Below are 19,333 nucleotides of genomic sequence, written 5' to 3' on the forward strand. Positions count from 1 at the left end.
AAATTCCAACACGGATAAATCGGGCACGTCAGTTGCGTCCGAGCGACTCGGGACCTACGTGAAGGCAGGACCTATTTTTCTCTTTTTGAATCTTTCACTCTCTCTCTAAAGAAAAAAGAAAAACGGGCAAGGTCACATGACTACTACGTCACGAGTGGTGGTGTTGCGGTGAGCAGCGGCAGCGACCACACAGCAGCCAGTTCGCCATTGTGAGCCAAAGCGGTGAGCAGCGAGTGCTGTGAGAGCTGCGCGAGTCGAAACGACCGCAGGGGGTTTCTATCGCAGCTTCCTGCCGTGAGGTAAGACAAAAGATGTCTTCTCCAAGCGCTGGGAAGAGGCGTATGGATACCGACGTCATTAAACTGTATCCTTCTCGACTGTGTGAACTGCGGATGGCAAAAAACAGCCTCGCGTTTTGTAGCGCGCATCGCAGAGCGCTGCTTGGTCGCGTTTTGCTGCGAGCGGGGGGTGAATGGGGGGGGATTGCCCAAGTCGAAATGCGCTGTTTCGTGGTATCCGTGACTTCCTGGAAACCTGCAGACTGCACAGCATCTGTGCGTGGATTGACTTCGCTATCACTGTCGTCGTTTCCTAGGTGAGTCTGGAAAAGGAGCAGCTCGTTCGGCTGCGCCCACCGTATTGTTGCTTGGCCGAGCATGTCTCAGCTGGTCTAATCAGGTTTGAGGCGCGCTGGCGTAATCGTTTCTTTGTTACTGCGTGTCCTTAGATCGGTTCGGTTTTGCAACTGTCGGCGAGTCTGTACACCTGTTTACTATCAAAACATCGTGACAAAAGGCCCCGGAGGCCCGTGACCTCCAGGTGATTTTGGCAACCCTTTCAACCAGATTCGCGTTCCCTGTTTCCATGGGAGGGGGGGGTCCGCACTGTGGTTGTGCGCGTTTTGTTTTTGGCGTCCCCGCGTACGCGTTTTATGACGGACCAAACGCAACATCTGGACGGCTCGCGCAGTTGCGGCGGCCGCGTTTAGCACGGCGATTTATTTTCGTCTTACGTAGAGGCCCGCGGAGGAAGTGACGAGGAGAAATTTTCGCCCAAAACGCGCCCCTAGCGCGATCAGCTGCGGCGTACACCCGTTTGCTGTGAGCGCGTTTCTGACCTCCTTTTTATAATGACCTCTTCTTTCACTCGCAGTAGGCTACTGCGCTAGCCTTCCGCGTTGTTGCCGCAGATTTATTTTTTTTTTTTTTGCACTCTGATGTTCCGGAGACCTGGTTACAGAGGCAGATTTTTACCTTGGTCATGACACCTGAATGCGTGCAGCCTCTCACTTTCGCGCATGCTGTTGTCCGTTTGGACGCCTACGCTGCCATGCAATGCATGACGTTTCTAGAACTTCTAGCCGCTTCTAACAACGATCGGTGCGTTTTGGCCGAAGGCATCTTTTAACTAGCTAGTGTGGAGAAATCCGGAAACAAGGCTCTTTGTTACCAATGTTTAGGCTGATCCGGCCTGGCCCGGGGCAAGGTCGCGTAATTGTATAACAGCTATTACCGATAGACTACTCCCTTTGTGAGCGCATTTTGCATGCAACGTCGACTGTCGTTCGATCGTTATCTCTGGTTTCGCTCTCCTCCTTTCTGTCCGTATCGTGGATCCTGTCGCGTTTTCCGTGTTTTGTGGAACTTGAAGCAAGTTCCGCCTCATCAGCTACCCGTTGTGTGTTCCTTCGTAGGGTTCGGTTTCCTTTTTTTTTTTTCCCCCTCGAGGCCAGTCACGAAAGCAACACGCATATTTTCTCCGCTCCGATGGTGTCTCGGGAGAGTTCGTCTTGGCACCTGTTTCGAACTTTTTGCTTAGGAAAACGCAGTCATTACAGCTAGCTTCCCCTAGCCTGGAGCGTTGAGTCATGCCACGATCATCTGCTGCTGTTCTCTTCCTGGCCTCTCTGTTTCTAACGTCCCCCACCCCCCCCCCCCCCTCCCTCAAAAAAGAAAAATATAGCAGGTGTCGAAAGGCCGCACGCAGCAATGGCTGGTCGTAGGCGTGCAGCTGTAATCCGCTGGCGATAAGAAAGTAAATGCAAAAGAACCTGTTTTGGCCATCTGCCTATGCACCGAGATGACATGCAACGGCAAAAAAAGCTTCTTTGCGTTGCAGCGCGCGTGTGGCTACAGTTCGCCCACGCGATGCTTTTTTTTATGCATGCTTTATGCAATTTTAACCTGTGCCTTTCCTTAGCTTGAAATAGCCTATCGTTAAAGGTTAATACTTATTGTTAATACTTATTTAACTATATGAAAGTTGAACCCCTGGCTAGGCCATACTGATGTCATGTAGGATTACTGTTTCACCTTTTAAATGTGTGAAAAGCTTACATAAACATATTCACTGAAACTAAAATGAGCGGTTTAGTATATTATAATCAGGGCAGCATTGCACAGTGTATGGCACAGTGTATGTGCTGCAACTTCCGGGGTTGTGGTGTTTGACACTTGGTCTTTCGAAATTGAATCGCCCCTAGCTGGAATTCCTGCTAGGATTGAATTCTTTTTGTAATCTGAGGAGCAGCTTTGCAGCCTTGTGATGTTCTGATCCTATCGTTTCTTATCTTTGCATTCTGCAGTCATTATCACAAGGCATGTGTAGTCACGTGCATTTCAGCTGCAAGAGAGCAGTAGGTTCTTTGCGGGCAGGAAAAAAAACTGAGGACGAAAGTGAAATTGGCTTGTATCGATTGGGTACAGTGTTCTGGTCACAGAGAGACCACATTCACCAAAAATGGACCTTTTATTAGCTAGAAAAGAGCAAGAAACGAAATGCAGGTGTCGCTATCACTAGCTGATGTCTCGGGTAAAATTGTGTGCATTGGTACCAATTTTTGGGCTCGTATCTAGGGCTACGCTGCAGCGCCATTCACTTCAGAGCGATGGCAACCCGTCCTTTCAAGAAAGGGCGTCACGATTTTAGACTGGCTGGTGGTAAGATTTTTAAATTCAGTTTTTTAGGCAATAAATGCATCTTTTGCTGCCAGACAAACATCAGCATACCCAGAAGGAGACAAAAAATAAATACTGACTGAGAAGAATAAATGCACGAAGTTTACCTCAGTGTCGCTTTAAATAAATGATGCAGCTTGCTGTATGAACTCAATTGAAAGCGTGCTTTGAAACAGGTTTCTGCATACCTGTGTCTGTATAATTAATGATCTTGTTTCTGGTATATGAAAATGTGGCTCTAAGTCAATTTCATGGTCCTTGTTTTTGTTAGTGTGAATGCTTTGTGTCCAGGACTTTGTTAAGGTTCTCATTTAAATCTGTGTCATGTTCTCATAGTACTGGGAGACCAGAGATTGGGGGAGGGAAGGGTTGGGGGGTATGGAGCTGTAACGAGCTGGTTGTGTGCATGTTGGTAGTCCACTGCATTTAAGATGATTGTCTTGGGATTGAAATTGGGTTGTTGGTGGTGCTGTTAATCCACAAGGAACGCATAACTGGATTGCCTGTCCTGCGTTAGGTATATTCTTGTAAAGGAGCGGCATTGCCTACTCGTCCTGCCAATCACTCACACAGCCAGGGCAGTGGCGTATTCCAGTTGATCCGTAGCAAGTCTTCTTGCTTCCCAGAACCAAAGAGCATGTTTCAGTGGGCGATTTAGATTCTTAAGAGTTCTGATTGGGCCGCATCCGTATGGTCCCAAGACTCCCTAGATGTCTTGCTCTTTCACGGATTTGGAGGTCGTTGGTCATCTCGCATTTGTGTGCATCTGTTGCAGTAGGTACCTTCACTACTTTGGTGTCTAGGTCTCCACGAATGTGGGTTACGGCAAAAATGCAGAATACTGGTTAAGTGCCATTCATGGGAGTATTCCGTGATGCACAGATGTGTACTAAGCACAGTGTTATGCCAGATGTGTAAGCAAAAACGGTGCATTGGAGCCTCTTAATTCCCCCCGTGTCTCTGTAGCCCTTGTTTGCTGCGGTGCTGTTTGTACGTTGCCCTCCTTGACCCGTAACCTTCAGCATTGAAAGCAAGCACGAAGTCACCATTCTGGGAGGACTCAATGAATTCTGTGTCAAGTTTTATGGGCCAAAAGCGAGTAAGTTGCATTTTCTCTTGACTGGATGTAACAGTCATTTTTGCAACAGCTGGTGCAAAATCGTGCTTTGTATTAGTTTGTTTGCAGGAGTCAGTCACATGTACAGGGTCAATCACACTTAGAGGGAACACGGCTCCGCGTGGCTGCACACACACGAAGCATTACCACCAAGCCGGTGGCAAACTCGTGCAAACGGGCAGATGGCACGAAGCACTACGTCGTGGTCCCTCTTCCCGTGCGCAACTCTGTATTGATTCATGAACGGGTTAGAATGCAATGGCACTCTGCAGGTACGTGGCCACGCGGAGCCGTGTTCCCTCTTATTGTGATTGACCCTGTATCCTTTGGGGGCTGCACTTGTGGCTTGAGCTTCAGTTTTCCTGCTTCAAGCATTTAGCAACTTGAGTGTTTAATGTGCAAGTTCTATATTTAATGTACTCTACACCTGTGGCATGAGGGAATCCATGGCTGCTAATGTTGGTTAGCCAGTTTCTGCCACTCTAGTATATCTGCATTCTTCTGTTCTTAAATGCTTTAAGCCCATTTGATAAAAGGTGCTGTTTGCAGTTGGGTAGTATTCAGTGTTTCGTGGTTATTTTTTGCTAGTGGTGCGGCATAGTCATTGAATTTCGTTGGGCCTTAACTTGAACATCTGTGCAGTCATCGCACCTTCTTTGTCTCGTGTGGCACTTACATTCCACAGGCTGTGAAGTGACCTTCTCCACTAAGCTGTTTGTTCGTGTGTGTAACCTTGCAGCTCCATATGAGGGTGGTGTCTGGAAGGTGAGGGTTGACTTACCCGAGAAGTACCCTTTCAAGTCTCCGTCGATAGGTAAGAATGATGTCTCTTGTGGCTATTCGTGAGGAATCCTGTGGCAACAAAGTCTCATCTGTTCAGTGTGTTGTCTTTGTTGTAGCTCACAGCCAGTGAGGTGCCATCAGATCAGTTGCTTGATCTGTTTTTTATTTGTCAACAGTTCAGTACTTAACTCTTTCCCTACCGCGCCCATTGAGCATCGTTAGCCCGCTAACGATCATTTCATGCCCAGATTTCAGAACCTTTCAGAACCTTCAGAACGATCATTTCATGCCCAGATTTCAGAACCTTCTGCGTTGCTAATGACCGCACTGCAGATGTAGTTTGTAGGCCAGGAACCAAAGTTTTGTTTCCGATGTAGTTTTCTTTTGTCCCGCGAGGGGGCACTTTCTAACGCGCTGCGAAGAAATGAAGACGCGGACCTGCGCTTATTGACTGCCATGTTGCCCGCAGATGACGCCTTCGCCGCTCGACTTCGGAGCCTTCCGCGTTGCTTACAGGCACGATGTGCATTTGGCTTGTAGCTGGAGAACTGAAGTTTTGTTTGCGGTATAGTTTTTTTTTGCCCCTACAAAACGGCATTTTTTGAACGCACTACGAAGATGCGGTACCATCAAAGTCGCTTAGCAGCCTCCGCATGCGTGTCACGCGCTCTAAGACATACCAAATCTCAGGACTCCGTTTCGTCTGCGAGTGATTTAATCGACGTCCTGTGCAACAACGAGCCTGAAAATGTTGCAAGGTGCTGAAGATGATTCAGTTTTCACATCAGTGATGATGGAAACCAGCCTGAAACACAGGCGGCCGCACTTTGATGCACAACTATAGGGTTTCCAGTTATTTTTTTGTAGCAACAATACTATTCACGATAGAAATGATTTTTTTTTGCAGTGTGGCCAATAGAGTAACAAACATTTTGCATATTTCAGAAAATTTTTAACATTTTTTTCTTTTTAAATACAAGCGTGTTTTTGTAAGTTTTGTTGAATTTTTTTTTATAAAATCTCGTTTTTAGAAAATAAATTTTTGTGTTGCAACATGGAATTTGTTGTCTAAACATATATTAATAGAAAGCACCTTTATTCAGCTCTGTTTTTGGGTATTGCAACCAATATTGAATGCAATAGTTTTTACAGAAAAAAAAAATTACTGAAACCTTCAGAAAATGGTCACTTTTCCCATGGTAGGGAAAGAGTTAAGCAGTTATTTGTGCATCCTCATTAGTGCTATAGCAAATGTGTTCAGCTGCTAAGCACAAAACAATGAGTTCGTTAGCAAGTCATCATGGGCACATTTCGGGCAGCATGAAATGTAAGAGTACATGTGCATTACAAAAAACAGGAATCTCGTGTGGCCTGCACAGTTCATGGTCTTCCACTGGAATGTATCTTAGCAGGCACTTCTTTCATGTTCGACTCTTACAGCCCTTATCAGTAAAACATGCGAGTTCATTCATCAAGGTGATAAGTTTGTTCTGTCATATCTCATAGCTGAAAACAGCTTTGCATGTTCCACATGCTAATCCTACCGTGTAACTGGCACAAAACAGACACTAGACGTTGACACTATTTTGCTCTGCATAAACATGCTTGCGCTGTTATGTTACGTTCTTTCAAGCTATATTGGGGGGCAGAAATATTGGTTGCGAAGTGCATGTTCGCTTAAAAGGGCACTGAGGACAAATAGTAGTTGGCCTGTGTTGATAAAGTATCGCAATCTAATCACAAAGGGACCGGTCTGACCGCAAGAAGAGCTTTTAAAAGCTAGAAAAGACTGAAAAAAGAATTACAGGAGTTGCCATCGCCAGCTAGCTTTGCTGGTAAAATGCATGTGTTGACACCGATTTTTTTTGGCATGGATCACTGAAGATAAGCTACACCACCATTCACTTCTAATTAATGGTGGCAACCATTCCCTTTTGTTAAGGACGTGACTAGTTTGAATTTACCGGCGGGAGGGTTTTTAAATCAATTTTCTCGGTGATAAAAGCGTCTTTTATTGGCGTACAAATGTCAACGTAACCAGAAAGAGCCAAAGAATCAATTTTTACTGAGAACGATAATTTCATGGAGTTGTCGTTGGTGTCCCTCTACAGTAACACTGTTGTCATGTGCGTGAATTTTAAATCGGAAATGAGCAGCTCTCACTGCACTGCGTTTGTGTGAAACATCTAATGCGAGCAAATTTTTTGCGTGAAAGAACTGACCTACTGCTTTTTGAGGTTTTGTTTGGGGAAAAGTTATTTGCGCAGCCACATACACATGTTAAGCCGGGCCGAGTGCAAAGCTTCCACCTCTGCACGTTCCCACGCTCACCAGGATGGTGCTTAACCTCGTCAGGCATATCATATCTGATACAGACTCTACTGATGTCAGTAGTTTTCATTTTTGCTTGCTGGAGAGCATCAGACCATCACAGTGTTGCACAAAGCGCATTTTGTAGCCCATTTCTCATAGCGTAGTCTATGTGTCGGCAGCCAGAGATGTAGAAAAATTGCTGTAACATCACTCACTCCAAAAGCTAACCATCCGATAAAACACGACCAAAATCTTGCAGTCCTATTGCTGCACCAGCAGGTGATGAAATTAATTAAAATTTTGTTGTTTATTGGATGTACCAAAGTGTGCATGTACAATTTTGGACAGAAGTAAATGGACCACGCTTCGTTTGTCGAAGTCTTCTGGCTTGTTGGCTAGCGAAAAACAGTATATGTTTGATGTATTTGCACGTAGCATTTACTTTTGCCCTTGCACATCAAGGCAGCAAGCATTCCTATTTCCGTTAAGCAACCGGACAGAAGAATTTGAAAGCGGAAGAATGGTCTGTAAATTAAGGCAGCAAGCATTCCTATTTCTGTTATGCAACGGGACAGCTGAGTTTGAAAGCGGAAGAATGGTCTGTAAATCAAGGCAGCAAGCATTCCTATTTTCGTTGCGCAACATGACAGAAGAATTTGAACGCGGAAGAATGGTCTGTAAATCAAGGCAGCAAGCATTCATATTTCCGTTGCGCAACATGACAGAAGAATTTGAATGCGGAAGAATGGTCTGTAAATCAAGGCAGCAAGCATTCCTATTTCCGTTAAGCAACCGGACAGAAGAGTTTGAAAGCGGAAGGATGGTCTGTAAATCAAGGCAGCAAGCATTCCTATTTCCGTTGTGCAACATGACAGGAGAATTTGAATGCGGAAGAATGGTCTGTAAATTAAGGCAGCAAGCATTCCTATTTCTGTTATGCAACGGGACAGCTGAGTTTGAAAGCGGAAGAATGGTCTGTAAATCAAGGCAGCAAGCATTCCTATTTTCGTTGCGCAACATAACATAAGAATTTGAATGCGGAAGAATGGTCTGTAAATCAAGGCAGCAAGCATTCCTATTTCCGTTGCGCAACATGACAGAAGAATTCGAACGCGGAAGCATGGTCCGTAAATTAAGGCAGCAAGCATTCCTATTTCTGTTATGCAACGGGACAGAAGAGTTTGAATGCGGAAAAGTGGTCCGTATTATTCTGTCTGCGACAGTACAGTGTTGTCGTCTTGAGGCATTGATTCAGAAGTAAGCCTGATTTGCCAATTTTAGTTACCCATTAGTGATAACATCCTCAGTACATCTTCCAGCATTTCCATTTCTGCAGTGACAAATTGCAGGAAGCTGAGAACTTTCATCTGACATTTTAACTGCGTGGGCATTACAGGTCTGAAGAATTCCACATGACACTGGTACCACTTCTTCTTTTGCCTCTTGCCTAAAGGCCTATGATGGTAGCCATGATGAGAGGAGATGCTTGTATACTTGTCAGTCATAGAACTTGTGCTCTGTGTATTTTCCTTGGCTATTTTAGATCAGTTCACTGTTGGTCTAGCTTGTGTGTCCAGAGCCTGATTTACCACTTTCTTTTGTCCCCTTTCGTTCCTAGGTTTCATGAACAAGATTTATCATCCAAACATTGATGAAGTGTAAGTGTGTCCAAGCATTTATTATTTTCTCTAATGGGGTGCTTGTTATTGTACCAAAGGGAAACGGAGGGACCCGCAAGTTGCAACCACAAGGAGAGGAGTGTGCAGTGAGAGAGTTTAGTGTAAGGTACTAAATTTTACACTGGTTTCAAAAAGCGGCTCATGAAAGGCAAAGCGTGCGCAGTGTTTCGGTGGAAGCAAATGATTCCTGAAGAGTCATTTGCTAAATTCACTCCAACGCCACACAAATATTGCTGTAATGTGATGGCAAAGATGCAAGTAATGCAAGTGTCTCTGCAAATTGAAGTAAGATTTCGCTTTTGATGTGTCAACGCTCCTAGCCGCCAGTGTTGTGTTCTCATCCTTGCATATTGCTGTTTCTCTGGCGATTGATGTGGGGCTATGGAAGCAGCAGCATATACCGGGTGTTTTTTTTTAGAAGGTCCAAAATTTTTAAAGAAAGGTAAATTCCTTTAGATTTATTTTAACCCTGGGGCTATACTGAGGGCTACGGCGGACACCAGGTAAGAGGCAAACTACTTTAATTAGTTCGCTGATTAACTGAATACGTTAATTAACTTTTATAATTTTTATTTTAGGGGATATGTTGTATTAGCAGTATTGGAGATTGTCTTCCAAACAGTCCAGCCAAGAAAAAAGATTTTCATGAAAAAATTTTTTGCGCGCGTAACGAAGCGAGAAAAAGTCGCCCTGGTAGGCAGCTTCACACTGTAACACAGCGTCTGTGAGCGCCTGTGACGTAGCTTGCTCCGCCCTGCACTTTGTGTCAATGCGTTTTTGTTCCAGCGCGGCATTCCGTGAGGCCGCGGAACGAAGCGAGATAAGCAGCGATAGCGCAGGCCACCAGTCCGGGACGCGTGACGCAAAGCACAGGGCGGAGTGAACTACGTCAGAGGCGCTCCCGCCGCTGCGTTACGGTGTGAAGATGCCTACCAGAGTGACTTTTTCGCGCCTCGTAACGTGCATGAAAAATTTCTAATTAAAATTGTTTTTTCTCGGTTGGACTTGTTTAGGGAACGATCTCCAATTCTGCGAATGCAACATATCCCCTAAAACAAAAATTAGAAAAGTTAATTAACATATTTAGTTAATCAGCGAACTAATTAAAGCAGTTTTCCTCTTGCCTGGCGCCCGCTGTAGCCTCCAGTGTAGCCCCAGTGCTAAAATAAATCTAAAGCAATTCACCTTTTTTTAAAAATTTTGGACCTTCTAAAAAAAAACACCCGGTATATGAATGCTGGCAGTTTTGTTGAGACTGCATTTGCTCACCCCCTCTTGTGTTGCTTTAGCAACCATCCTTGTTTAACGTCCATTTGTTGTTCCCATCCACTGGTCGTGCCCCTGTCAACTCATGCAAACCATCCAGTTGAGATGGTCGTCAATGCCTGTGTGAGCTCTAGTGACACCGAGGTGTGGTGATTTCCCACCCACTTTTTGCATCGCACGATACGCCAGCGCAGGGCTAGAGGAGCTGACATAATTCAGCAGTGCTTGCGCCCAACTGCATAAGCGTCGTGAGGTGTTGCTAGCTTGCCACTTGCAGTGAGCAAAGGCAGCCAGAACTGCGTGCGATAACTTTGAACGAACTGACTTCGTTGCGACTGAGCGCCTGCTGTACTTACAACGAAGACTCGTGAGCCTTAGTGTACTACTATCTGTTTTTTTTATTGTCGTCAGTTTCTCTTCAACCGGCAGGGACTTTCAGGGGTCGTTGGTACTTGGCAGCAAGTATTGATGATTCCTGTGCACAAATATGGTTGTGGTTACCGATTTCAGGTTACTGAGTGGAAGCTGCTACATGTATTTGTCACTTTTGCCTTGTAGGTCTGGCACTGTATGCTTGGACGTCATCAACCAGGCATGGACAGCACTGTACGGTGAGTAATAATACAGTCGAGTCCACTTATAACAATATATCGGATATAACAATGGTCAGTCATGGCACCATCAGCTTTTGCCATGTGTTCTATGGTAAAATAAACTGCTTATAGCAATGCTGGTCAAGGCACATTATTGGTTATAACAATTAAATCTGGTAATTGAGTGTCAACCATTACAGAAAAAGAAAAATGCTACAACCACACCAGCAAACCATACTTACAACACAAAAGCATGCATGTGTGGGGCCGACCAATGGACTAAGCTGGTGCAGCAATGCCACGAAAGCAAAAGAGGCAGGCGTCATCGCGTCGGGAGAGCTGCTGTATTGCTGCATTGGCTACGCACGCCATGCGTACCCCTAATCAGTCAGTGCAGCGCACGTGCATGCAGCCAGCGCGGTTTTTTCTCTTGTCAGCTGTCACCGCACTCTTGGCTCTGCATGCTTCTTGAATTTGCCATAGGAATAGCTCCCAAAAAGCCGGCTTGATTCCTGTGACGTGGAGGTGCGCAAAGCTCCCGGTGGCGCAGTGATGGCGGTGCTTTGGTCATCGGTGAACGGTGAACATTGTTCCTGTTCCCTGAAGTTCGATTTAACGAGCTTTTACAGGCATTAGAACAATCAAACCCCTCTGGGTATTTACTGTCAATAAATGCTCTGAAGTTTGTCGTCATCCTTTCTTTTTTTTCGGCACAACCCTGTTATAACAATTATTGGTTATAACAATGGTATTTCCATGGCACTTGAATATTGTTATAAGTGGGCTTGACTGTATAACTGGAAATGGGAGGCATCAGACGCTGTTGAAGCTTGCATAACGCTGCTACCTCGACAATAAGGAGGCAAAAGCACATCACTAAGCAAAGGTGGCGATGCATGATTACCAAGTTGGGCGAGCTCACTTTTCTGCTTTCACCACATTCAGTGGGCTTACTCCGGTAGACGGAAAGGTATCTCTTAGGTCTATTTCTTCCAGCATTAGGGACATGAAATTCGGCTGTGCTAGGGCTGTAGCTTACTGTTGTTTAATATATTGTCATGGACTAGAAGATACAAGGCTTGCATTGGCGCATGGCGAAGTGCTTATCTCGTGGTGTCTTCTCATCTCTATTCAACCATTCTGTCACACCCGTTGTCATGTCCTGCATCTAATCGTCAGTTTCGTTCTTCTAGTTTGTGTGGTTGGGATGACCACTTGACAGCCCCGACTCATGTCGTGGGCTACAAGATGATGAAACGTGCAGTGACGCACTCGTGCTAGGCCGGCAGCTGTTAAATCATTACATAGCCACCTGTCGTAATCTCTAACCCTTTGGTTGGCCGCCACAAAACAGTACAATTGCTTCTTCAAGCATGGATGAAAAATTGCTGCGAGATATTTTATATTTGGGTCTTCGAGTTTGGGCTTGCTAAAGGGGCCAAATCTACCAGAGTTCCCGTTTTGCTGCAGTTTGTGCTGTGGAAGGTATTACGTTGTGGTGTTTGTGCATGGCACACCTTGAGAAAGTCCACGAAGTAGCTGCCTGCTGTTGCCACGACTTTGTCGCCTGTGCTCTGCTCGGTTACACATTTGCCGTGGATGGCGTGCAGCTCTCTATTTTGGCATATCAAATTTAAAACTACCATAATTATTTGGAGTTATTCACTAGAGCAGTTTTTTGAGCGAAGTAATGAATTATGAATACTTCTGTGGCAGTGTTTGTAAAGATGAACAGGCCATGAGTGCTGACGTGTCAACCCTTGACTGTGTATTACACACGCAGATTTGTCCAACATCTTCGAGTCGTTCCTGCCACAGTTGCTTACGTACCCAAATCCCATCGACCCTCTGAATGGGGATGCGGCAGCCATGTACTTGCACAAGCCAGAGGAGTACAAGAAGAAAGTGCAAGGTGAGTGGTGTTTGCACGAGAGGAAAAAATTGGAAATGCTTTTGTGGTGTCGCTTATCCCATCAGCTTTGCACGTTCAATCTTGAAGCGCTTTAGACGCGTGTTTACGTGATGTTCCGTCGATGTGCAGTGGATGTAAACATGGTCTTAAAGGGACCAACCAGTGTCACGAGATTGTGGCATAAATGAGAAGATTGTGCCTGATATTGCAAGAACTCAGCGCTCCAGTATTGAAGGCCCTATAGTAAAACCTCATTAATTTGACTGCCGTCAACTAAAAAATTTGGATAATTATGACTGTAGCCGGAGTCCGCTAAAACGTCCGTGCAAGTCTGTCGAGTAGGAAGCTCGTTTATTCGGATGATCCGGATGGGGTTTCGAAGTGGTGCCGGTTCAAGGTATGGGGGGGGGGAGGGGGCAAGCGGTCGGGCAGATATTCATCGTCGGGCTGTAACTACATGTTGCATTGCTTCCCGCATCCTTCCGACTTGTGTGCAGTGGCAGTAGCGTTGACGATCAGCTGGCCAGTGTCGATGGGCAGAGTCCGGGTGTATAGTTTCGTTTTCCCAGCTTCTTCACCAGCCCGCAGATACGCCGGATATCGCATATATCATTCAGCCAGCCCAGCCTGTCTTTGTGCTCCGTTTAGAGCGATGATTGCCTTATTGCGGGTCTTTTTTTTGTTTTGTTTTGATTTTCGAAAGTGTGTTGCCACTCCACCACCGATGCGCGCTTTCCTCTATTCAGTCCGTGTAGTACCTCCGTTCTGTAGTGTGCCGAACGTGGCACCGAAATTTCGCGCTCATCACATGCTGTCCACTATTTGTGCGGTGAAGCCTCCTCACGGGTGATACCACTTGCAGAGGAGCTCCGGTGCTACCGCATCGTACACTGAAAGAAGCCGCGGAGACCCCTTACTGTTATGTTTAGCAGTCCTGCTTCCTACACTCATGATAGCGTGCACAACTTGAAGCACTTGTCGGAAGTGCGAAAAATTGCTGTTGTCACGCAGTTTCAATTTTAAAAGGAGGTGACGAGCGGTCAGGTTTTCACAAAATAAATTTCACTCTCACGCGAACTTTTTTGGCAGTATCGGAGTGCCATTTGATAATTCGACATTCAGGTGATTGGGACGTTTCTCCCACTCCTAAGAAGTCCGAATTACCGAGGTTTTACTGAACTAAAAATGTCTTAACTACTGTCTGGCGAGTGAGATTTATATATATGTTTTTGGTACATCACTTTTGCCAATGCACGATCACCATCGCACTCGCTAATAATGGTTTCGAGCATTGGGATATATAAAAACGGGCGCATGCACTTTAGAAAAATTCTTCGTAAAAATCTACAGTTTCTCTAATAAAACTGTTGTGGAATCAAGCTCCTTAGACAGCAAGTTTTTTGTTGTGCCGGAAAAAATTGGGCGCTTAAAAATTAATTGTTCAGTCCCTTTAAGGCATTTGCCCCTGCGCTTGCCTGTGCACTGCGAGTGTGCTTGGTTCCTGGGACTTTCTGTTACTGTGGCACAGATTATCAGCAGCGCATGATGGCTGTAGTGTGGCTATTGTTCAAACATTTTAATATCATGTGTTTACTGCTTTTCTGGCTTTTGAAGGTGCCTATTGTAGGTAGTACTGCATGTTTTAGAAGCTGCTGTTAGTGTCAGAATGGGATGTGGAAGGCACGCAGCAACTGAATTTCCACAAAACCCGGGCACGCAACTACGAGTTCAGCGGTGCAATCGGGGCCAGAATTTTATGGGACATAGGAAAAGATTGCTGTGTTTCCTTACTACTCAGTCTGCTAGTATTCGTAGCTGCCAAACTTTTCGCGCAGAAATCAATTTTTGTCATGTGCTGCCCACATCCCTTGTACTTTTCTCTCTTACTGTACAGTTGGCTGCTGACTCGAAAGACGCGGGTTTGATCCCAGCCGCGGCGGTTGAATTTCTTTGGAGGAGAAATTCTAGGGGCCGTGCACTGTGCGATGTCAGTGCACGTTAAAGAACCCCAGATGGTTGAAATTTCCGGAGCCCTTCACTACGGCATCCCACATAGCCGGAGTCGCTTTGGGACGTTAAACCCCATAAAACCAAACATAAAACGAAATGTACAGTCGCCAACTGTAAGATTTTTATGCAGTGTGTATATCAGTTGAGGCCGTGTGGCGTTTCTTTTTTTTTTGGCTCCCGCTTGCTTATTACTAGAGCAGAGTGTGAATGATGTTCTGTGGCACCTTTCGCGCTCTTCTTCAGATTCACTCTCTGATGCGGGTATTGCCTTTTCCTTCCCGCGTCCAGAGTACGTCAAAAGGTACGCGACAGAAGAAGCGCTGCGGGAACAGGACAACGAGCCATCGAGCAGCGAAAGTTCCATGAGTGATTTCTCGGATGACGAGACCAAAGACATGGAGCTGTAAGGCTCGCGGCGCCATTGGTCATCTGCCTCTCCCCCCCCCCCCCCCCCCCCCCCACTAGCCTGCATCCACACACACACACAAACACACATATGCATGCTACGCGCAGAAACACCATGTGTGTGCGGGAAGAGCCAGAAAGAGAGACGGACACACCATTGCTGTCACCTTTCCTCTCTCTCCCCCACGTCCTCGTCTGCACCGGAGTGCCATCTCTCTACGGCGCCTTCCCGACGACCGTCACTGCTCTTTCCCCCCTCTACACGTGCGCCGCCGGCCGTTCATCCTCCCATTCGTTGCGTATAGTCCTGCAGCAAGAGGACTGACCACCACGTGGGGCGCACACATGGCCAGCAGTGTCTCCATTTGGCAGTGCGCGGTTTTCCCGGCCGGTGCCACTAGGAGCAGCAACCAGCAAGATGTGCGTGGCAGTGGTGTTTCCCGGTCATCCTAATTTTTTTTTATTCTTCTCATTGCGAGAGTGCCGTGGGTGTGTTGCTGCGTTTGTGTGCAACTTGTGCATCTGTTCTCGTGGGTCCCCAAGCTGCTTTGTTCGGGAAAGGAGGTGCCGGCCGAATCGGGGGGGTGTGTCTGTGTGTGTGGCCATCTCTCACTTTGAACGTGCATGTCTTCTTCTGCGCATGCCTGTAACTGTGGCAAAGAGAATGTCCCGCACTGCATCATTCTTTCTTCTTTGCCCCTCCACCCTTTTTTCGTTGCTTTTTTTTTTTGAGTGATTGCGTGTGTGCTTCGTTTGCTTGCTGCTGTCATTTGTGTGGTTTGTAAACTTTTATTGACGTGCGGTGAGGAAAATCGCAGTGGCAGCCAGAAAGGAAAGGCCTTTTTCTTTTTAATTCTGTACCTTCACTTGCAAAGTTTGTTCTCAGGTGCCTGGCACTGTTTCTGAGCGCATAGCTTTTTTTTTTTCCTTTTTGTTTTACGATTGTCCGTTTTCCTTTTGTTTTACAATTTTCCGTTGACTGGTTACTTATTCGGTTAGGACAAAGGCAGTTCAAATTCTGTCAGCTGACTTCATTGTCAAGTGTGTTTATGAGTAAGAGTACTTTCTCCTCTCCGCTGTCTTGTTAATCAGCACAAGTATCATCTGTCCGGGCTCCGCTGCGTCTGTTTTTCTTTTAGTTTGGTGGCTAGGAGCTCTAGTTTTTATCCTGTTGTGAAGCAGTGAATAATGCTTTTTTTGCCATTAACGTGTGTGCATTGTTGGCTATTGATCATGCAGGGTTTAACAAGGGCCAAGTAAGGCTTATAGTTTCTGTACTCTGGAGATGTCCGGCACGCTAGCTGTTTTGTGCTGGTAGCCATATAATCAAAATGGGTCTGAGAAGTCACGATTTGATCCTTGTTGTGTGTACAGCTGTGGTGTCTATTTGTCATCTTTATAGTTTGGTCAGTCCGACATGGAAAAAGATTGTGGATTCAGTTCAGCAGATACAGTGATTCCAAATGTGTAACTGCACATTTTTTAATGAATGTGGCATCGAGAAATTTGTTTTCCTGAAACCGGCAGGCTGTACAGAATTGCGTGTTTGTCTTTTTTTCCAAGAGTCCTGTTCTCATGCACAGTGCACATAGCATCAGGTTTGACCAAAGCGCTTCAGGTGTCTTGTGTGTCCGCAGTAGCACTTTTTTTTTTGTTCCCTTTTCATCTAGACTTGCAGGCAGTTTCGGTATTGACAAGGAACTTTGAGGAGGGGGGGGGGGGGGGGGGGGCTGGGGGGCGGTTTCGTCACATTTGCCATGGTCACGTGATTGTCTTGCCGGAGCAGCAGTTGTTCAGGTGCATGTTCGGATGTGACGAGATCACGCTTTCGCAATTTTGAGCGCATTTCATCCCGGTACTTGACGCGCTTGGTTTTTTATCGGCGGGCAGGTAGAAAAGTGGCTCATGTGCTAGCGAGAGAGAGCATTTGTGCGTGGTTTAACTTATTGCAAATGCATCACACAATTCATGCTGAGGTTATTTGACAAGGGTGGGAAGGAACGGCTCATGACGATTATTTTTTTTTTCTTCATGGCATGTGCAGTGGTTGTTTCGTTCGTTACCACTACTGCTGCTACTCATGGTGTATCGAGACGATTGTGAAGTGGGGCACTCTTAAGAAGGGTGAGGGGGGGGGGGAGGGGGCTGCTTACAATTCATCCAGGCTTTCCCACAGATAATTGACGGTTTCGCGCTTGCTGCAGCGAGAAGACAAAACAAGAACTGTGATAACTTCACGAAGAGTGTCCAGGTGCAAGGAGAAGCAGAAAGTGCCGGTTTCATTTTTTTTTTTTTCTTTCTCACTCGGTCGCAAGCAACTGTTGGAAGTGTACCGAATTGTTGTCGTTTTTCCCCGGCCTACCACGGGGTTCGATATAAGGTTACTCATGGGCTCCCGCACATAGACTCCAGTGCTAAGGTTACTCATGGGCTCCCGCACATAGACTCCAGTGCTATTTTTTTTTCGCTGACCCCAGTGTGGCTTGCCATGTAGTCGGTGCAATTGCAGACCAGCCAATGACAGGTGTGTGTGCTTTGCTGCTACACCACCAGGCTTTGAAAATTTTCAGAGGCGCTGTATACCGCAGACTAGCACCGGAAAGCTGTTTCACCCTTTTAGGTGCAAAGGACTTGGCTGCTGTGCCCTACCAACAATGGCGCTGTTGAAAATTCTGCCTTCGTGTAAACCTGCCTGATTTGGATTGTGTCACCAGCCGCTAAGGTCGCTAAACAATGCGAAGCAACAAAAGACTAAATTTTTCTTATAGACATGTGGTGTATTCTGGAACTGAAAAACGTCTTAGCTTGGAAGTTTTGCATGAAACCACTTCAGTGCATCCGTGTTGGCTCCAGGCCACTTGTGTACGGTGCGGGAAATTTTTTTTACGCCTTCCGTTCCTTGCGGCTTTTTGAGCCAGGCATACGTGACTGGACTGCGCGTAATTCGGTTGTCATTAGGCTGTATACCAAAGCAACGGCACAGAAGTTTGTTGGCCCTTCTTTTAAACAGCGCTGTCTGGTGACACCATAAAGCGGCTGCCCGCTCATCTCGCATTGGTGGAGAGGTCTCTGCGGTGGCTTTTTGAAGAGTCTGTACGCACAGTTTGCTGAAAGGCGTGCCCTTTGGAACAAGGGTGTTGTTTCGTCTTTGCCTCCGTGTTGACAACTTATACACTCAGCATAGGCGGCGTCTAGAAATGCGGCCACCGTCGTGGTAGAGCGCTCCAGTTTTGTCGCTGGTGCCACACGCGTGGCACGGCCTTGTTTTCTGGAAGTTTTTAATTTTTTTCTTCGGCAGTTAGCGACGGCAGTCAGTGTGGAAAATAGCAGATTGTGCCCGACTGGTCCTGCAGCAGTTGCATGACGCCATTTTTGGACCAGTCCTCTCGAGTTTTTTTTTTTTGCCTTTTATTTTTTTTATCTGGCAGGGGGCTGTGCTTTTTGAATAGTAGTGCCAGTGTGAAGGTATGCATCTTTGACCATTGCTTGTCTCAATCATGTTAGTCTTTTTTTTTTGTGGAGTATAAAGACACCATAGTACTATATGAATTTATAAATAAAGCTATATCCATCTTTTTGCAAAGTGTCATGACTTTTTCCTTCAGTGCTTCATTGTCATGGCGATGTCAGTGTTCCGGCTGCAAAACTGCTTGTTTCAAGGTTTATGATGCATGTTAGCCATGGCTATCATGCATCTAACACAGGGCTAGAAGTAGCTTCCTTCATCTACGAGCTTAAAGGAACTGTTACTATTATTACTATTACTATATTACTATTAGTACTGCATACCTGTGCAATGCGACTTGCAGGCCGCACACTTGTGTCCATAATTTCTCCTAGCTGTGGTGCTCTGAAACCTCTGTAGCGGTGCTTTTGCTGGGGTCTGAATAAGCCGCTTTAATTGCAAGTGGCCTCTTGCATTAGTGGTGGAACATACCAGATGGATTTGCTTCCAACTGTACATTGGTGTTCCCACACCTTTTTTTTTTGTGTGTGTGTTATTGCTCAGAAGTGAGCAAGACTAAAGCTTGAAAAATTGTGAACGAACACTGCCTGTTTCATCCGCTGTCAACACTCGAAAGTGAAATAACAAAAAAGTGGGACTTTGGCCGAGTGCAGATGTTTTGCGGGAGGGAGTTTTCTTCATTGTTTCTTCATGGTGTGGCCCGTCAGCTGGGTGTAGACGTGGCTATGATGCGAATGTGCATGTTTCTAATTGCTCGTAGACACTCGATGAAGGCAGGTTCTAATCTTACCTGCTCATCTGTGTGCGTATGTGTGTGTCGTGTTTTGTTTGC

At 46.0% G+C, this 19,333-nt stretch overlaps 1 protein-coding gene across 2 annotated transcripts; it reads left to right on the forward strand.

Annotated features, from left to right (window-relative positions):
- The first annotated feature begins 130 nt into the window (after positions 1 to 130).
- Positions 131 to 18,612, forward strand: UbcE2H (ubiquitin conjugating enzyme E2H). Of its 2 annotated transcripts, none has more exons than XM_089563674.1 (8): positions 131 to 364; positions 3,980 to 4,056; positions 4,814 to 4,888; positions 8,789 to 8,828; positions 10,674 to 10,726; positions 12,492 to 12,620; positions 14,874 to 17,415; positions 17,455 to 18,612. In XM_089563674.1, the coding sequence occupies exons 1-7, from the start codon at positions 312 to 314 to the stop codon at positions 15,035 to 15,037; spliced, it is 591 nt and encodes a 196-aa protein (XP_089419800.1). In that variant the 5' UTR covers positions 131 to 311; the 3' UTR covers positions 15,038 to 17,415; positions 17,455 to 18,612. The 2 variants fall into 2 exon arrangements, with proteins under 2 accessions (XP_089419800.1, XP_089419801.1); XM_089563675.1 differs by having other exon boundaries at positions 141 to 364; positions 14,919 to 17,415.
- Positions 18,613 to 19,333: the final 721 nt, after the last annotated feature.

The sequence above is a fragment of the Amblyomma mixtum genome, chromosome 10 (assembly GCF_055824585.1).
Source record: "Amblyomma mixtum isolate Tamu chromosome 10, ASM5582458v1, whole genome shotgun sequence".
NCBI lineage: Eukaryota > Metazoa > Arthropoda > Arachnida > Ixodida > Ixodidae > Amblyomma > Amblyomma mixtum.